At 37.4% G+C, this 20,169-nt stretch overlaps 1 protein-coding gene across 1 annotated transcript in view; it reads right to left on the bottom strand.

Moving 5' to 3' along the window:
* Positions 1–19,087, bottom strand: part of GOS12 (golgi snare 12) — a 101,201-nt gene extending 82,114 nt beyond the window's left edge. The window contains exons 1-2 of the mRNA XM_089804049.1: positions 18,981–19,087; positions 18,709–18,905 (exon numbers count right to left, since the gene is read on the bottom strand). Coding sequence (XP_089660175.1) covers positions 18,709–18,838 — 130 coding nt within the window. The 5' untranslated portion in view covers positions 18,839–18,905; positions 18,981–19,087. The remainder of the gene's footprint in view (positions 1–18,708; positions 18,906–18,980) is intronic.
* Positions 19,088–20,169: the final 1,082 nt, after the last annotated feature.

Raw genomic sequence — 20,169 nt, 5'->3', positions numbered from 1 at the left:
TTCCAATCCCTGCGTTGAACCACTGGACAGCTTTACTTTTAAGCAAGCTTCAAAATGTTTATCCAAAGCAGTGAAATCATGCATTTCATCCTATGGAAGTGGATCTCTGTTTGCACCCTACCGGGTGAGGATTTTTACCCTCATTTACTCATCAAAAACATATAAATAATAATATTCACCATGTCCATGGGATTGCAGTCTAACATCAATGGTGAAAGAGCATGAGACTGACCCAGGTTAAAATCGCCTTACCTCAATAAGGTGGTAGGTTGTCATGTAGTGCAGTTTTTCATAGTGATTGACAGGTACATTTGACCATCGACCATGTTAATAAATCTTTAGAATGTGGCCCAAGCTTAACTAAAATACAGTTAAAGGATGCCTATAAACTCGGCCAATATTTACTGAGCACAGAAACAAAATAAAAAATTGTATCGACTGTGACAAGTCAATAGTTATCTTCATGAATGTATCATATCTCCGCCATAGCAGATAAACTAGATATGAGAAAATTGACTTATAAAATAAGACTTCACAATTTTTTGATAAAACATCAAACTTGAGAAAGTAAATGTTGCCGAGAAATAAGAAAGGTCAGTCTACTAAGCAACAATGTCTAAGAAAGAAACAGCGAAAAGTGGTGACACTTAGGATAACAATAGTAATCCTATTAAAAGTCTCATAAAATAACCCTTTGTCAAAAGTGGGTTTATATTAAATGTATTAATTACAATGAGCATTGATTTAATTAAATGGCAAGGATACAATGAAAGGATGCCACTCTCATAAGCAGACACAACCATAGAAATGGACATGTCTTTCCCACGTCACAAAGGAAGATATATATACAATCAAAAATTGGCTGAAGGAGGGCAAGGAAATCAGCAAGACGCATATAGATCAGGAAGGAAGAAAGCAGATTTGGCATCACTAATTAATAATGCACAGCAGATTCAAACATATACAATTGTCTTTAGTATGAGTTCCTTACATGTGGCATAATAAGCAACACTTAAATCTGCACAAGATTGACTGCGATGTATTGATGTAGACAGCTTAGCATAGCATAATAAATATTATCTATATCTGCTCTTACTGATTAAGATATGCTGTCGATAACTGATTACCGCATATACAGAATACATGCATAATATTGAATTCTTTACATATACTGGTCAATTCTTAAGTCAGACATGGTAGGAAAAATAAGGAATTACAAGTAGGACAACAGTAATGTTGAAAATCTGGTGTAGCTTCAAGAGAGATCTTCTCTCTGTTTGTAAGCTTCTATCATGTTCGGTATGCTCTGTTGAAGTCAAGCTTCTAGCAATTTCGATGTGTTCAGCTGAAGTGGAACTTCTAGCAATTTTGGTGTGCTCTGCTACAGTTGGTTATTGATCACCTCTCGGCAGCTATGTTACTTCACCTATTTGTCACCTATCAGCAGTTGGTTATTGGTCATCTACCGGCAGCTATGTTATTGGTTATTTTACATTCTATTGCATCCTATTCTTGGTATCCCACGTGAATGTGAGTTGACGGAAGCAATTATTTTTAAATCTCACATTTCTGCCATATCACCGTCGATGAGTATGCAGCAGTCTATTTGTAACTGCCATTTTCTTTCTTTCATGTTCGCATATCCTTAAGCATCAGTTATGACTCTCTCTTCAAAGGAGGGACCGTTCGACTATTGAAGATTATTTACTATCTTTGGCATCGGGATTAATCAAGATATATATGTTCTCTCATTCAGTGCGAATATATTCCAGGAAGGTGCTCGTGCGTTGAGCAGTATTCATTCTTTCATGGTGTTCAAGCTTTCAGAGGCTTTCGTGCTTCCATTCTATTAGAATGTTCTCTCTGTTCTGTGGTGGATGTCTTCAGATTATTCTATCTCTGCATATTTATCTAAGCGTTCACTCAAGTCTGGTGTTGTGGTTGTTACCGTGCATTCAAGATACCTGAAAGAGTTTCTCTTACTTCAATTAGTCAATTGCCCAGATTACTTCATCAGGTTGTGGAAGTTTACTGGAGCTAATCAGTGTATTTGTTTGGTCTTTGTTGTTAAGTTTTTATCAACAAATTATTTCTAGCAATCTCGATAGAGATTTCATTTTGTATATTCCTATGGGAGTTTGTACTTGGCATAAGTTTTTGAAGCTGATTAATCTGTGAAAGATTGTGAAAGACTTTGAGGAGTAGTTTTTATATAATAATAAAGGTATCATTTTGTGGGGCTGGGTTGTTTCCCATGGGTAGGAGGATTTTTCCCAGGATATAAAGGTTATCTGTTTGTGGTGCTTTTGTTATCTTCCTCAATCTAGTTAAAATTTACCATAGTATCAAAGCCTAGCTACTGAAGATAACTTTGAACCAGATTTCTTGATTCTCTATCTTTAATTCTCTTAGTATTTAAAGATGGTGAACGGACTTAAAGTTGAGGAAGATTGGAAGGTTCATCAAACTTTGCATCTTGAAAACCCAGAATCTTACTTGCTCTTGAAGAAAATGATTTGCTGGATTATGTTACCTCTGCTGTTTCTGAACCTTCTAATAAGACTGCTAAATCTCAGTGGAGGAAGAACAAAGTCTTGGCCAGAAAGATCATGATAGATTCTGTGAAAGATAATTTGATTCCAGTCATCTCCAAATTAGATTCAGCTAAGGAGATGTTTGATACCTTGAAGGTCTTATATGAAATCAATAACGCCAGCAAGGCTCTTGCCTTAAGAAGTCAGCTGCTGCATGTTAAGATGACTAAAGGAGAATTTGTGGTTTCTTACTTTATGAAAATTACAGATCTAAAGATCAACTTGCTGCCACAAGTGAATCCTTCGGTGAAGAGATCTGGTAATGATTGCTATGAATGGACTTCCTCACTCATGGGAATTATTCATTCAAGGCATCAGTGGTAGAGGCGAACTTCCTAAGTTTGATCATTTAAGAGGAGATTGCGTTCAACAAAAATGCAGGCAAGAAGCAAGAAGTATTAATCAAAAATCCTTCTCTGTAGACAATCGTGTACTTTCAGCTCATACATCTAAAGGAAAAAGGAAGAAAGGAAGTTTTACAAGGTTTATAGAGAAAAGCCTTGATCCATCTCCCGACATCAAGAAAAAGAAAAGAAATCTCTCTCACATTCAGTGCTTCAGACATGATAAGTTTGGCCACTGTGCTAGAGATTGTCATGTAAAACCAAAATCTCATGGAGTAGCTATTGCAAATGTGGAGAACTCTTCCTGAAAAGGGAATCTTGCAAAAATTCTTAAGGTTTTCTTTTTGTCTCTGCTCTTTCCAGCAATATTTCCTCTAACAGTAATACTCGGTTGATTGATAGTGGAGCCTCTCGCCATATTACTGGTTTCAAGATAACTTATCAGACTTGAAGGTAAAAGACTCTCATCTAAATGTCATTATTGGTGATGATATTAGCTATTCTGTTAAAGGTGTTGGTTCTGCTTCTTTTCAATTGGATTATTGTATTCCTCTCCATCCAAGTGATGTTATTTATGTTCCAGGTATTAACAGAAATCTGATTTCTATTTTGGCCTTTGAAGATAAGGGTTTCAATATAGCATTTGCTGATGGGAAAGTTTTTGCTTGGAAAAAGGATTCTGATTTTAATTCAGCTTGTGAGATTGGTGTCCATCATGATAGTCTTTATCATTTCTTAATGTGTCCTATTCAAGCTCTTTCTCTGAATTCATCTAATTCCTGTGAACTATGGCACAAGAGATTTGGTCAGTTGAATTTCAGGACTCTATCTTCTATGAAGAATGTTGTTATTGGTCTTCCTCATCTTAATAAGGATCACGGAGAAGTTTGCAAAGGTTGTGCTTTAGGTAAGAACATCAAGAGTCCTTTTCATAATAGTGAATCTAGATCTAAAGAAATTTTAGAAATCATTCATTCAGATTTCTGTGGTCCTATGTTTGTTGCTTATCTTAGTGGTTTCTGGTATTATATTTCTTATATTGATTATTTTTCTCATAAGTGCTGGACCTACTTTCTTAAGCCTAAAGAATCAGATGATGTGTTGTCTCAATTCAAAGATTTTAAAGCTCTGGTTGAAAACTTGTCTAATAAAAGTATCAAGACATTCAGATCAGACAATGGTGGAGAGTATGTGTTGGGAATTTTTCAGAAATTTTGTTCAGAAGCGGAGATTAAGAGGGAGTTTTGTGCTCCCTATAATTTTCAACAGAATGGTGTGGCTGAAAGAAAGAATAGGACTATTATTGAAGCAACCAAGGTATGATTCATGATAGGTCTTCCTATCTTCTTATGGGCTGAAGCCTGTAGAACTGCGGTGCATATTCAGAATCGTTGCCCTCATCAAATTCTTGGCAACTTAACTCCAGAAGAAGCTTTCTCAGATATTAAACCAGATATAAGTTATTTCAGAATTTTTGGTTATCTGGTTTTTGTTCATATTTCTAAGGAGAAAAGGTCTAAGCTTGAACCTTCAGGAAAGAGATGCATTTTTGTTGGATATAGCAACTCATCTAAGGCTTACAGGATCTACATCCTTGGTCAAAAACAGATTGAAATTAGCAGAGATGTTACCCTTGATGAATTAAGAGCTTGTAAAATTTCAAAAGCCTCAAGTTCCGGAAATATTGAAGAAGATGTTGATAATCTCCAAGTCACCTTAATTTCTGATCTAGTGTCCCCTGTAGAGGTTGAGAGGGAGTCTCCTAATGCAGATTTTAAGAGCTTACAGGATCTACATCCTTGGTCACAAACAGATTGAAATTAGCAGAGATGTTACCCTTGATGAATTAAGAGCTTGTAAAATTTCAAAAGCCTCAAGTTCCGGAAATATTGAAGAAGATGTTGATAATCTCCAAGTCACCTTAATTTCTGATCTAGTGTCCCCTGTAGAGGTTGAGAGGGAGTCTCCTACCCTTGTAGATATTTCAGCATATCCTAGTTCCTCTTCTTCTAGCAAGAAACCCTCCTCTATGGGCTAGAAATCTCATGGAAGACAGTGAGCCCTTTGCTGCCCCTTGTAGCATATTTAGAGAAAGTAAGAGGCCTCATAAGTTTGCTGGTTATGTTGCTCTAATGAATCAATATATTACTTCAAAACCCTCCAGTGTTGAAGAAGCTTCAAAATGGCAAGTATGGAAAGATGCAATGATGGAAGAATATCAGTCTATTCTCAAAAATGAAGTTTGGGATATTGTTCCAAGACCCAAAGGTAAGTCTGTGGTTTCTTCAAAATGGTTGTTTAAAATTAAGCATTTTGTTAATGGTAGTATACAGAAATATAAGGCTGGATTTTTTGCTAGTGGTTTCTCTCAAAAGGAGGGCATAGATTATGAGGAAACTTTTGCTCCTGTAGCTCACTATTCCTCTATTAGATCTATCATTAGTATCGCAGCAGTGAAGGGCTGGACACACCATCAAATGGATGTTAAAACAGCATTTCTTAATGGTGTTATTGAAGAGGAAGTCTTTATTGAACAGCCTGAAGGGTTCATTATTCATGACAAAAATTCCCATGTGTGCAAACTGAAAAAGGCCTGCCTTAAGCAAGCCCCTCGTGCTTGGCATAAAGGATTGATAATTATCTTCTTAGCTTGGGATTTGAAAAGAATGATGTTGTTTCAATTTTATATTCCCAAAAGAAAGAGAATAATTTTCTGATCCTTGTGCTTTAAGTGGATGATTTATTTCGTACTGGTGATGATGGTCTAATTGAGAAATGTAAATAGTACCTTACATCAGAATTTGAAACGAAAGATCTTGGCTTCTTGCATTATTTCCTTGGTCTTGAGGTATGGCAATCATCTAAAAGTATTCTTCAAAGTCAAGGTAAATATGCTTTAGATATTTTGAAAAGGTTTGGTATCCTGGATTGTAAATCCATGACAACTCCAATGGAAGCAAATCTTACGAAATTATATGAGGATGTTGTTGGTTCATATCTGATTGATCCTATCATGTAAAGACAACACAATGGTTCCCACATGTACTTAGTTAACACAAGGCCTGATATTTGTTATGTTGTTAATACTTTGAGTCAATTCATGTGTGAACCAAGCAAATTCATTTGGTTGCAGCCAAACATATTCTGAGATATGTTTGTGGTACATTGAGTTTTGGTTTTTTTTTAAATTCAAAAGCTAATTTAACACAAACAAGCTTTTGTAATTCAGATTGGGCAAGATGTGCTTCTGATAGAAAGAGTACTTCAAGATATTGTTTCAGCCTGGGTTCAGCCATGACTTCTTGGTGTAGCAGGAAGCAATCTTGTGTGGCTCAAAGCACTGCTGAAGCAGAGTATGTAGCAGCACGTATGGCTGCAAAAGAAGTTGTGTGGCTTTGCAAATTACTCTCTGGTCTTTTAGGTCATATGGTGGAACCTACTATGATTATGTGTGATAATCAAAGTTGTGGAAAGCTTTTAGTTAGTCCTGTTTTTCATGATAGATCCAAACATGTAGAAATTAAATATCATTATCTAAGAGACATGGTTCAAAGGAAAGTTATCGAACTCAAGTATGTTTCTACTGAAAAACAAGTTGCTGATATTCTCAGCAAGCCTCTTCCCAGAATGAAGTTTAACAACTTCCGACAGAAGCTTGACCTAATGGAGAATGATATGCTTACAGAGAGAGAATCTCAGCTTCAATAACTATTTCATGGTGAGTACTTCTCTGGGAGTGAAGTCATATAATGATGTTTCTTGTGTTCATCCTCTACAAGTAGGCATGATGACAATATTTCACCCACTGCAAGTAGGCATGGTGTAAATACAATCTTCGATTGAGGTGAAAATCCTCATTCAAACACCCCCTGCAAGTAGGCATGGTGTAAATACAATCTTCTCAAGGAGAAGATTCAGGTGAAAATCCTCATTTAAACACACTCGGCAAGTAGGCATGGTGTATCTCATCCTCTGCGAACAGGCATGACAGAAATTTTATACATTAATTATTTGTTTTCATCTTATAGGACTACCTATGATGAAATATGTTTTGATAACAATTGTTGTATTTTGATATTGTTATTAGGAGATATCAATAGTATTTTGTGATTCAAATTGTTATGCTTTTTATTCTATTATGTTGAGATAAGATTAGTCTATTGTTAGAATGTGATGGCAATAGTGTAAATTTTAGAGAAATATTGAATTAACTACTTGATTGGTTGCAGCCCCGTACTCTTGTCTCATAAGGATAAATCGAAGATCTCTCTCTTGCCAAGAGGGAGAGTTGAAAATCTGGTGTAGCTTCAAGAGAGATCTTCTCTCTGTTTGTAAGCTTCTGTCATTTTTGGTGTGCTCTCCTAAAGTCGAGCTTCTAGCAATTTTGGTGTGCTCGCTTGAAGTCTAACTTCTAGCAATTTTGGTGTGCTCTCTTGAAGTCGAACTTCTAACAATTTTGGTGTGCTCAGTTGGAGTCTCGCTTCTAGCAATTTTGGTGTGCTCTACTACAATTGGTTATTGGTCACCTATTGGCAGCTATGTTATTTCATATATTTGTCACCTATCGGCAATTGGTTATTGGCCACCTATCATCAGTTATGTTATTGGCTATTTTACACTCTACTGCATCCTATTCTTGGTATCCCACATGGATGCGAGTTGACAGAAGCAATTCTTTTGAATTGCACATTTCTACCATATCACTGTCAATTAGTATGCAGCAGTCTATTTGTAACTGTTGTTTTCTTTCTTTCATGTCCGTGTATCCTTAAGCATCGGTTATGACTCTCTCTCTTCAAAGGAGGGGCCGTTCGACTATTGAATATTATTAATTTATCTTTGGCATCAAGATTAATCAAGATATACATGTTCTCTAATTCAATGCCAATATATTCCAGGAAGGTGTTCATGCCTTGAGCAGTATCCATTCTTTTCATGGTGTTCGAGCTTTCAAAGGCTTTTGTGCTTCCATTCTATTAGAGTATTCTCTCTATTTTGTGGTGGATGTCTTCAAATTATTCTATCTCTGCATATTTATTTATGTTCCCTTAAGTTTCCGAGACGAGGACGGCGAGACGGGATTCTAGGACGGCAAATTTTTTTGGCGATTTTGGGGACGGCGAGGGACGCCAAATTGAACAACTATATATATAGGGAAATTTTAAAATATAAACTGAAATTTGCAAATATACATGTCATTCATATGAAACTAAGCATAAAATTGGTACAAGCTTAAACATTATAGAACCTTAACATACACCATTTGAATGCTATCTAGGAAACAATAACCAATTTCAGTACTTAATTGTCAATCTGCATATCGATATGTGAACAAAAATATTTAAATGATAATATTTAAATATAAGTTTAGCAATGAACTATGTTACCCAGGGACGCATTTCCACCTCTAAGACTCAAGTTTCGGAAATGGGGACGGTTTTGGGGACGAGGGGACGGCAAGAAACATTTCCAAGCCGTCCCCACCTGGATAGGAAAATCAGAAACGCATCCCCGAAACACAAGAAACGGTCAACAAGTTTCCGAAACTTGTTGACTGTCCCAAGGACTGCATTTTCATTTCCTAGAGGTTTCCGGGACTTCTATAAAAGTTTCCGATTTTTTTTTTACCACAAAAATTAAATAAGCCACCTACTGACCCCACATTTTGGGAGTCAAACTTCAAATATATCAAAAAATAAAACTTTTAATGTTTTTTTATATGTATAGATTTTAAGTTTGTTAATGTTTAAAAGTTTAAAACTTTAGTGAGGAAATATTTTTCATTTCCAATCTTCCCGACAAAGTTGTGCTGAAGGGTTGAAGAGCCGAGTTTTTTGCAGGTCGAGTTTGTTTTGGAGGGCGATTTGTTTGCAAGTCACTTTGGACGCAAGTCAAGTTTGGACGGAGGGTAGATGCAAATCATCGGCAAGGTTAGCACACAAGGGCGGACGCATCTTGAAGACTAGGGCAGCACGTGTCTGAAGCTGCGTCCAAACATAGTTCAGACTGCTTCTAACTACGCAAGTTACAGGTTACTGTCCAAACATAGTTCAAACTGCTCATTTTTGAAAGGATAAAATCTGTCATCATATTTCATATCATGAAAGGCAGGACAGCCGAGCATCAAACCCTAATACAGCACCATAATTGAGCTGTATTACATACATGATCTTTTACAAAGACCCCACTATGGATCGTGAATAAAATTCATGGCAATCAAGAGAACAATTCCATTTTCCATTTTCAACATGTTCAAAAGAAATGGCAGCATGTCCTCTAAGATAATATTTATTTTATTCACGATCCATATTTATTTATTTTAAGATAATATGTTAATGTTAAAGTATTCTAAGATTAATATTTAATATTTATTGTGTTAAAGTTCTTGGTATTTATTACAAATTTTTTAATGTATGTCATGAGAGAGAAGTCTGATTTTCATTTTCATTTTTGTTGAATTTCAGATTCTTGATCTCCATTAAATTTAAATATGAGCAGCAGCAGCACTAATGGTTCTAGTAGTGATGAAAGATGCCAGGGTGAAGAAGTTGGATTTGGAGGTGGTGGTGATTCAAGAGCTATAACAAACAAATTTGAAATACCTTCAGTTGTCCTCAAAGACTTTGCATGAGGTCCTTTTAATCCTAAAAAGCCTCTACTTTGCCTTGTTCATCCAACAAATGTCAAAAAGAAAAATTTAGGTGGAAGTAGGATTTATAAATGTCATGTGTGTGAAGGTGAAATTAGAGGGAGCTACACATGGGTGTGGTCTCATTTCTTGGGGGTTAAGGGCAAAGGAGTTAAATACTGTAAAAAATTAGAGGAGGATGCTAAATTAGAGTGTTATAGATTGCACATGGAGGCCGAATACAAGTCTAAAGGTTTGCCCTTTGTTATGCCTCCACCTTCACAGTTATCTACTCATGGTATTACTACTCACTCTATGTCATCCAGTGATAGTGTGTTTACTAGTGTGGGAACAAAAAAAAATGAAAAGGGAAAGAGGAAGGCTAGCGATAGTGGGCAGCCAGGGTCAGTTACAAATTTGTTCTATACAAAAGCACGAGAAATGTTAGATTGTTCAATTGCTGATTTCTTTTATGCTCATGCCATCCCATTTCATGTGGCCCGATCACCATTCTTCAAGAAAATGATTAGAGATGCAAGTTCAGTAGGCCCCTCTGCAGTACCCCCTAGAGATCATAAACTACGCACTACCCTCCTTGATAAAGCATATTCCAATGTGAGTTTGGTGATGGAGGATATGAGGCATACTTGGATGAAGACTGGTTGTTCCATTGTGATGGATGGGTGGACTGATATTAGACATCGGCCACTTATCAATGTCATTATCACATCCGCAACTGGCTCTTATTTTCTTAAGGCAGTTGATTGTTCAGGGAAACGCAAGGATGCAAATTTTCAATTTGGCATTCTACGAGAGGCCATAGAGGAGGTTGGGCCTCAAATGTTGTTCAAGTGATTACTGATTCAGCACGTGTGCAAATTGGCTGGAATGATGGTGGAGGGTGCTTACAAGCACATCTTTTGGACTCCATGTTGCATTCATGCATTGAACAATGCATTGAAGGACATTGGAAAATTGTCTTGGGTAAAAGAAGTGGTGACACAAGGAAGAGAGATTCAAATGTTTATTTGCAACCACCACACTACACTTGCCCTCTTTAGGATGTTTTCAAAGAAGGAATTTCTCAAACCTGTAGAGACAAGATATGCTAGCTACTACATTCTGCTAGAGAGGATGGTTGAGGTGCATGATGCTCTACAACAAATGGCAGTGAATTCAGAGTGGAATAAGTGGCCTACATCAAACACTATTGAAGGAAAAGCCATCAAACAAAGGATTCTTTATGATGCTTGGTGGTCTACTATGAGGTAAGACATTGTTGATTCTCATGTTCAGTTGGAAATCATAAGTTTCATAAATCCTTTCAATTTTCAGATTTCTAAAATCTGATTTAAATTTAAAAGATTCTGATTTTCAGTCATTTACTTTTAAAAATATATAATTGAAATGTTCTTCTTATTCTAATTGCAGATATGTTTGCTCAATCATCTCTCCTGTTGTGGATGTCATCAGATATGCTAATACAGACTCTCCTAGCCTTGGGGAGATATATGAGACTATAGACGACATGCTTCAAAAGATGAAGCAAATAATATTGGCTAATGATAATGATTTGGTCTTATATGAGGAGTACATTAATCCAATTTTCTTGCGGAGGTGGAATACTATGAATACTCCTCTTCACATGGCAGCTTATGCACTAAATCCAAAATGGTATGAGCCTAGGCCTAGAAGGTGTGCTCCTAGCCAGGATGATGAGGTGAGACATGGTATTATGAAGGCCCTTCAAAAGATGTATTCGTCTCAAGAATCTAGTATATTTCAAGAGCAATGGGTTGCCTTCACAAACCTTGATGGTCCAACCTTTGGCACAACAGAGGCAAAGGTGGATAGAGCATAATGGCATTGAAAAGCCCCGTTGGTTGGTGGCAATGGCATGGATCAGATGCACCACAGTTAAAGATGCTTGCAATTCGTCTCCTCTCACAGGTAGCTAGTTCCTCTGCTGCAACGAGGAATTGGTGAAGAAGAATAGGCTTACCTCTAAACGAGTGGAGAAGTTAGTGGCTGTGCATAGTGCTCTGCGACTTGAAGATCGTAAGACTCCAGTGTATCAACAGAATCTAACTTTATGGTGGGATATTGATCCCGAGGATGCCACCCAAGTTGATAAGGATGACACACTGCCAGGATTGCTTGGCATTCCATTGGATGATGCATCCCTCGAGGCTCAAGATGATAGTGATAGTGACTTTGATATGGATGATTAGGGGCAGCTGTCATAGTATCTTTGCTTTCATTTTGATTTTGATGTTTTAGACTTGTAAGTGTTTTCTCTTGACATTATATGATCATTGATAGTTGATACATTAATAGAATGATTATACATCAATATGATCATTGATAGACATGGTTGATAACTTGATACTTTGAAAGTTTAATTGTTTAAGTCTTAACTTTTCAATGTTTTCATTCTGTTGAAAGTTGATGTTTTTCATTGTCTCATTTGATTCATTTCATGACTTACTAATGGTATTGTAAGCACTTAGATGTTAGAGTAAATAATGAATTTACTAATTATTTATTCTATTTACTTAAGCTTACTTAGGTTAATGCATTTATTTATTAGTTGTAGTCTAGGAATTTGTTATAAGTTGTTGACAATACGGGAGTTTGTTCTTTATAAGTCATACTTATCCTCTCACTTTGTTCGAGGACTTTCCACCTCATGTGGATGTATGCTTAGTTGTCACACTTATCTCCTACTGTCTTCTAGCTTGTTCTAGGAGATTCCTTGAGCTCTTCATATTCGAGCTCCCTCATTGTATTTTCAACATCACTTCTTGCATATTGTAAATACATAATTTCTTGTGTTTGCATATCTTGTTCTCTCTTATGTCCGTTTAGGGTTTTTCCCTAGCTCCACGCTCTTCCTTCCTTGGCTTCCCTTTGACAGGTTATTGTATGCAGGTGATCCTGGGCATCTTCGGAGTTAGACTTCATCAACTCCAACATGGTATCAGAGCCTTCCCATTGCTGCTTCGTTGAAGGATTTTTGAAGCCGTGATTTGAAGTCACAAACCCTAGTTTATTTGTGCATTTTTTCTTCAAATCAGGGGAACAACGAATTTTCGGAGCACTTTGGAGTCAAACGGACTCTGCCATTGGATCCAGAAGGCCGTTTGCAGTCAAGATTCATATAAAACTTGTCGATTTTGGAGACAGGGCTCCGAGGGGCAAAACTTTTTAGGTTGGAGGGCTTCCGTACAGTCGTACGGACGATCGGCATCAAAAATTTTTTAAAAATAAACAAAATCTGCAGCGCCGCCGCTGCGCCACCCGTGCACGGCCCACAGCGGCTGCAGCAAGCAGCACCGCCCTGCGCTCGGCCTGAGCCCTTCCGCCATTTCCTCCGCCGCAACGCCTCCCCAGCCCGCCACCTCCGACAGGTTCGACGCCAAATCCCGCCGCCTCCGCTCCTACAGCGCTTGTCCGCCACCAACCCGCAGCTATTGCACACTCAGCAGCACAGCGTGTCAGTTTTGCCACTTGGCACAACGTGGGGGTGACACGTGACCTGGGTGCCACGTGGCACTTGCCACGTGGACCCGCCACGTCACCCCTACCACGTCATCTTTGCCACGTGGCCTCTTTGTTCTGTGACGGCTATCTAGCCGTCAATTTTAAGCCAGCAATTTGATGACGTCAACATTGCATCATCCACTTCTTGCACCTCTCCTTCAAGGTCATTTTGGACCTACCTTCAATTTTTTGGCCATAACTTGAGCATACGGAGCTATTTTTTCGATCCGAAAGAAGCACCAGAAAGCTAGTTCCAAGACGAAGACATTGGTGCAGGTATTTTTAGGTTTTGATGCATTTTTGTTGCCCTTTTTTTAGTCAAAGTCCGAAGTTTTGTTTTTGACTCCGGCAAGCTTTTCTTTTGCGTCTCATGTCCATTTTTTGAAAACGTTATATTTCTAGAAAGCTAGTTCTATCTACTTTTCGGAAATGCTGTCATTTCCTTTAGATTCTACACCATGCTCTTTCTATCATTGTTTTGGCATTTTTGGTTCATGGTGGATATCTTGGGTGTTTCAGGTCCGAGGATCATTTTCTTGGTATGGGATCCTTTGTTTTGGGTTGTACTTTGTTTTGTTGCAGCTTGTTTTTGGTTTTGATCATTGTAGCTATCATTTGTAAGCACTTTTATGTATCGGACTGAGATAAAGTGCCACTCTTGCATTCCGGGGGTCATGAACGTTGTTTTTTAGTCAGTTGTACTTGCACTATTTTTATAAAGCACCATGGGGGGGATAGTTTTTTGCTGTTTTAGGCTTCTCCCTTTGTCAAGTGAGTGTCCCTTCCACGACATTAGCCCCATGCAGCGTCAGTGTGACCGTGTCTTTACAGGTGTTTGTACCTCTTCCTCTCTTGTCGTTCTTGGTTTTGTCTGCAAAGGATTTTGGTCCACCTTCTCAGTTGCCTGTCATCTCACCCCGTCTGCATTAAGGGGGGGTTATGTTGTTGTTCTAATTCATCCTTGGTTCGATGGTTCGTTAGTGTGAGCTATGTATTCAATGGTTGATCCTATATACGAGGCGATTGCAGTGGCTGGCTACCTATGCATTTCGGTGAGATGGATCATCTACCATAAAGACACGCTCAGTTCATGCCTTCTTCTTCCATGGAGGTTCTTCAGATCAGCAGTTTCTTTTTTATGGCAGATTTTGCAGCTTCTTCATGCTTCAGTGATGCTCTTCATGATCACTCATTGTTCTTTTTTTAGGGGACATTCCCCTAGTTGGAGGCTTCTTCAGTTCTTCACTAGGTTCTTACCTCTTTTTGGGGGGGGGTTTTTCCCACGTGGTTTTCTCTCTTTCTCCGTTTTCAGAGGTTGCATTTTGCATTGTACATGGGTACCTAAAATGGCCTCGTTGACAGGACCCATTCTGCATTTCATCTTAGTCTTGTGAGCTTACGGCATTTCCCTAAGTTGCACTTAAGGGGGGTGTTAGAGTAAATAATTAATTTACTAATTATTTATTCTATTTACTTAAGCTTACTTAGGTTAATGCATTTATTTATTAGTTGTAGTCTAGGAGTTTGTTATAAGTTGCTGACAATACGGGAGTTTGTTCTCTCTAAGTCATACTTATCCTCTCACTTTGTTCGAGGACTTTCCACCTCATGTGGATGTATGCTTAGTTGTCACACTTATCTCCTAGCGTCTTCTAGCTTGTTCTAGGAGATTCCTTGAGCTCTTTATATTCGAGCTCCCTCATTGTATTTTCAACATCACTTATTGCATATTGTAAATACATAATTTCTTGTGTTTGCATATCTTGTTCTCTCTCATGTCCGTTTAGGGGTTTTCCCTAGCTCTATGCTCTTCCTTCCTTGGATTCCCTTTGACAAGTTATTGCTTGCAGGTGATCTTGGGTGTCTTTGGAGTTGGATTTCATCAACTCCAACATTAGATGATGATTGAAAGTGATTATTTGAATTTTCTTAGATGATTGAAAATGATGCTATATAGAATTTTCTATGACGACTCAATTAGATGCTGATTGCTATGCCCTATGATCATTGATGAATCAATATTTGATGAATGGAATTGATAATTTTAAACTATGTTGCTGTGATGAATGTAGTATTGATGAATATATTTGAAAATTCAGATATATATATATATATATATATATATATATATATATATATATATATATATATATAGCCGTCCCTTGCGGTCCCCTGTTCCTGCAAAAAAAAAAACTATCCTGGAAACCCGTTTCCTTGTCCACCCATCCCGAAAACTTGGGGTTACATAGGCAATGAACAATATCATAAAAATCAGGAAATCCAAATATGCCCAAAGGGTAGAGGGGCTGTCCTAGAGTTTCATCATCATCTTCAAGTTCAACATAGAAAACAATATATAGAAAAATGAAGCATACTGCTGCTCAAGCTCTTGGAAGCAAAAAAATCACCTCCTCTTCTTGCAAAATGGAAACCCCAACCAGCTACAACACACTCCAACTTCACAAGCAAAACGAAACAAATGACATAACAATCATAATGTGGTCTTTTTTGACCCTTTTAGGGCATTTGGAGGGGCGGAGCCCACTGGACGACCAAGTAGGGACAAACAAAATTAAGTTTTTTGTTTTAACTTTTTTTTTAAGCTTCACAAAAAACAGGGGCGGCAGTACGGTTAGGGAACTTCTGGATGTCCCCTTTCTATACAAGGAATGGCCAGTCGTCCGCTCTTTTTCTCCCAAAAGTCCCCAAGTGCCAGGGACGTCCCCTACATTTTTTGCCTAATTGGGGACAGCAGGGGGATGTCACATACCCGTCCCTCGCCCAAGGACGTCCCTATCTCGAAAACCTTGGCTTCTCGGGCGAGGACGCATCCCCGAGGTACGTAGATATTTATCTAAGCATTCACTCAAGTCTAGAGTTGTGGTTGTCACCGTACATTCAAGATGCCTAAAAGAGTTTGTTTCTTACTTTGATTAGTCATTTCCCCAGATTACTTCTCCAAGTTGTGGAATTTTACTGGAGCTAATCAGTGTATTTGTTTGGTCTTTGTTGTTAAGTCTTTATCAACAAATTATTTCTAACAAAGTCGGAAGAGATTTCATTTTGTATATTCCTATGGGAGTTTGCACTTGGCATAAGTCTTTGAAGCTGATTAATTTGTGAAAGATTGTGAAAGACTTTGAGGAGTACTCTTTATATAATAATAAAGGTATCATTTTGTGGGGTTGGGTTGTTTCCCTCAAGTAGGAGGGTTTTTCCCAACATAAAAAGGTTATTTGTTTGTGTTGTTTTTGTTATCTCTCTTACTTTGCTTCAAATTTAACAAGTAATGGGGTCATCTTCTAGGTACACCACCTCGTGATATAAGAATAGAAAGTTTCGTGCAGCCAAAAGGGCACAAAGGTAACTGACTTCGGGATTAGAAAGGATGGACTTCCAACGCAACCTATTAATGCTCCTCAAGCTCTCTATCAAGTTAACTGAATGCATTAAGTATGTTCATTATGGAATGAAGAATAGAAGTGGAAAGGTTGAAAAGAAGAATTATAGGACACCTCACTGGGTAATCCACCTCATATGGACGGCATGGGGCACATGAGGTCAAGAGGGTTGGTGTGTCTACTCTTGGACCTTGGCTAGAGGATCTCTAGGGCACCCTACTGAGTCGTCCTAACTTAACTCTTCTATGGTTGAGCCTTCTTAAACTGATTTGAAACAATTTTGTGATTAAATCTATACTTATAATATATGCTTATTTATAAATAAAGAAATCTAGTTCATTAATTATGATTATAAATAATTCCTAACTTCTTTGCAAGGTCTCAATCAAAATGAAAGGTCTCTCTAGCACTATTTTGTTTCTATGCTCCACCAAAATGCGTCCCCTGGATTTTTTTAAAACACTCTCGTCCCCGATACAGTACCAAGATGATGATGTCATTTTCATGTCCCCCTCTCTCGTACCTTTTTCTAAGAAATTCAAGTAACAGCCCCTGAAATGCTTCTGAGAGTCACTGGAGACATAGGGGACAGCAAGAAGTCCCTGGGATGGCTAGGAGACTCCTTGGAGTCCTCTAGACATCTTGGGGGCTCCTGGTCATCCCCTATGATGCAAGCCATTTTTGGACGGCCAGTTTTGAAAATAATATATATTTTAATTTGAAAAGAGCTGGCTGGCCCACAAGGATACCTAAACCACATTTAACAGTGCCAAAACCTAATCTGCACATAAATTAATCAAAATGAAGAAAAAGAAATTCATTTTCGCATTCACAAAGGAGGAGGGCAGTAAGAGGAGGATCAGCTGGTCAAGGAGTGAACAACAGTTGAAAGAGGAGGTTAGGGCATCAAATCTGCTTGATTTAGACTCTTAACCTACCATCCATTGATTATAGATAGTTGTATATTATTATGGTCTTCCATGTTTATTGTTTAGTACTTTAGTTCTAGTATTTACATTTTAATATTTTATGTCATTTCATGCTTGAAACTCGGACTCTTTGGGCATTTCTGTTACATGTATGTCATATATTGACAATGAAAGCATTTGAATTTTGTTTATTTGCTTATCAATGCACATGTGAAATCTCAACCCAAGTCTAATGTTATGCATCAAGCTTCTAATCTGACTATGATGAATGCTTTATCAATGTTATGATATGCATCTTTGAGATCCTCTATATATATAAAATCTCCTATTTTTAAATAACCATCCCCTACTGTCCCCTAAAAATTGGCCCTAAAGAGTGCCCGAACCGGAAACAAGTCCTGTCATCCCCATCCCCATCCTGAAATTCCGTGGAGCATAGAGTTAGTTACAATTAAAAATTGCGACCTGGGGCAAAATTTGGGTACTCATTATTTGGGGCATCACAATATGAGTATAGCAATGGACTAGCTTCATATACCCCTCACCAGAAAAATGCAGCATATAACTCCAACCAAGCTATCAAAATGTCGTTAATAGGACATTAATTATCAGGTAAATTGAAGTGCCATGATAATAAATCTTAATAATGTGGTTCATGTTTAGTTCACATTGTAAAAAAGGCTGCTTGTACTTTTGCCCACTAAATGTCAGGCACAAAAACAGAAAAAGCAATTGTTGTGTTCTCCATGATATCTCAGTAACTATCGTTTATAAAAAAGACCACAGAAAACGCCCAGCTTCACATTCCCCTCACGTTAATGAGGAAGCAGATAACTCCATCTGACATATGGTATAGTAGGGGTATGATAATTACTAAATCTTTATAACTTAATCCAAACTTGCCTCATATTTCATAAAAGCCACTCGATAAGACACGAGATTTCCAATGCATACAAATTTTTATGTTAACTAGTCAAGCTCTTATAATATCTCGGCAGACATTTTTTACAATAAAATTACAGCAATGGCCTACATATTTTGCCTTCAAAGAAAGAACCCTTCATCACAGGGCCTTTCACATGAAATGCTATTAAAAAACTTTAATAAATAAATAAAACCTATCAAATATTTGAGCTTTCAAAGTGTATATACTATTGCAAGAGCTATCTCGATTAAAAGAACATTAAAGGTATTGAGCAATGAACAATTCGTATTATCCTTCCGTATCATCAGTTTAAATGAATTTTAAACGGATCACATTTGAGTTACCTCCATGGGCAAGCCTCCCTCCGAGCTTTGCATAAGAAGAAAGCTTGACATCCAAATCACCCTCAATTTTACGGGCTTCCCTTCTCAAATCCTCCCATCTCACATCCACCGATTCCATTGTTTCCCCCATCTATTTATACAACCCTAAATTGGTTTCTTCCTCTTCTGCCCTAGCCAACGTGTATATGTCGAATAGCCTGTAGAACATATATTAATCGTGTATACCAGGAACCTTGGAAATCAATTAGCATAATGATGAAAAATGTCCTTACCTTACAATACTATGGAGGATCCGTCAGAGCATCCATGGATTACGTACTCGCAGATATAAAAGATATTGTACAATGGAAAAAAATGCCTGAGAATTGTTTTCGAGATCGACATAGGAATTTGCTGCGCAGTCATTATATTGGAGGATGCGTTGAGAACCAGTCCCGTGGAGGTCAAGATCTTTTGTTTTATGTGTGCGTGTGAAATTTATTACTCTTTTTAACTCTCTTGATGTTTGTATTTTGTATTTGTTTTTTTTAAATAGTTAGTTTGGAGATGAGGATTTATTTCGTATGAAACTAGCAATTGTATCTCTAGGTCCAAGGTTATGCATTGTTAAACCATAAATATTTGGACATAACAATCAATTTTCGAAACAACCGTCCGATGAATTATAACATATGAAATATTATGTTACACATTGCTTTTACATCGATCATTAATTCAAATAGTTGATGTGCATCCTCTGCATTTTATAACATTATGCAATGGTTCACATGCCTTTTTGTATGCTTGTACATTTTACATTAAGCAATGGTTAAATTGCATTGTCTATGTCTGTACATTTTACATTTGTGATTCTTGTTGTGCACTTGTTGCTACAAATCTAATAAAATTTATATAACATCTTTCCTTTATGACGAACATTATGTCAAACAATAGGTGTGCATCCTATGTATTTTATAACATTGTGCAATGATTCACATGCCTTGTGTTTCAAGAAAGTGATTTAATGAATCCTAGTTCTATATTTGGATACAAATTAACATCCACAAATTTTCACATAAAGAGAAAATCTTGCTTGACTCTTAGTTGACTAGTATACTAACTTAGTTGATTTAGTATGCAAGTAATATATATGCCTCAAAATAATCTTTTCTCAGAATACATGCCCACCATTCTTAGAGGTGTTGAATCTCTATTGCTAGAGTACTAGCTTGTGAAGTCCTACAATTTAGGGCTTGCATGAACCCCAAAATTATTTTAATCCATGTGATACTATGTATCTTGTATTGATCATTATGATTCACAAAAGATATCATTAGTTACTGCAACAATTGGGTTCTTCAAATTTCTTGCTAGAACAATCAGGACAGTGAACTACCAACTATCTAAGCTATATTGTAGTTGAGTTCTTATGATTCCCCATCAAAACAATCTGGATTGTGAACTACCAACTCTCTAGGTTGT

This window comes from Cupressus sempervirens, chromosome 10 (assembly GCF_028749045.1).
Source record: "Cupressus sempervirens isolate cs-2001-9-10 chromosome 10, ASM2874904v1, whole genome shotgun sequence".
In the NCBI taxonomy this organism is placed as follows: Eukaryota; Viridiplantae; Streptophyta; class Pinopsida; order Cupressales; family Cupressaceae; genus Cupressus; species Cupressus sempervirens.
Note: the sequence above shows the minus strand (reverse complement) of the source record. Positions and strands in the feature narration are given on the sequence as shown.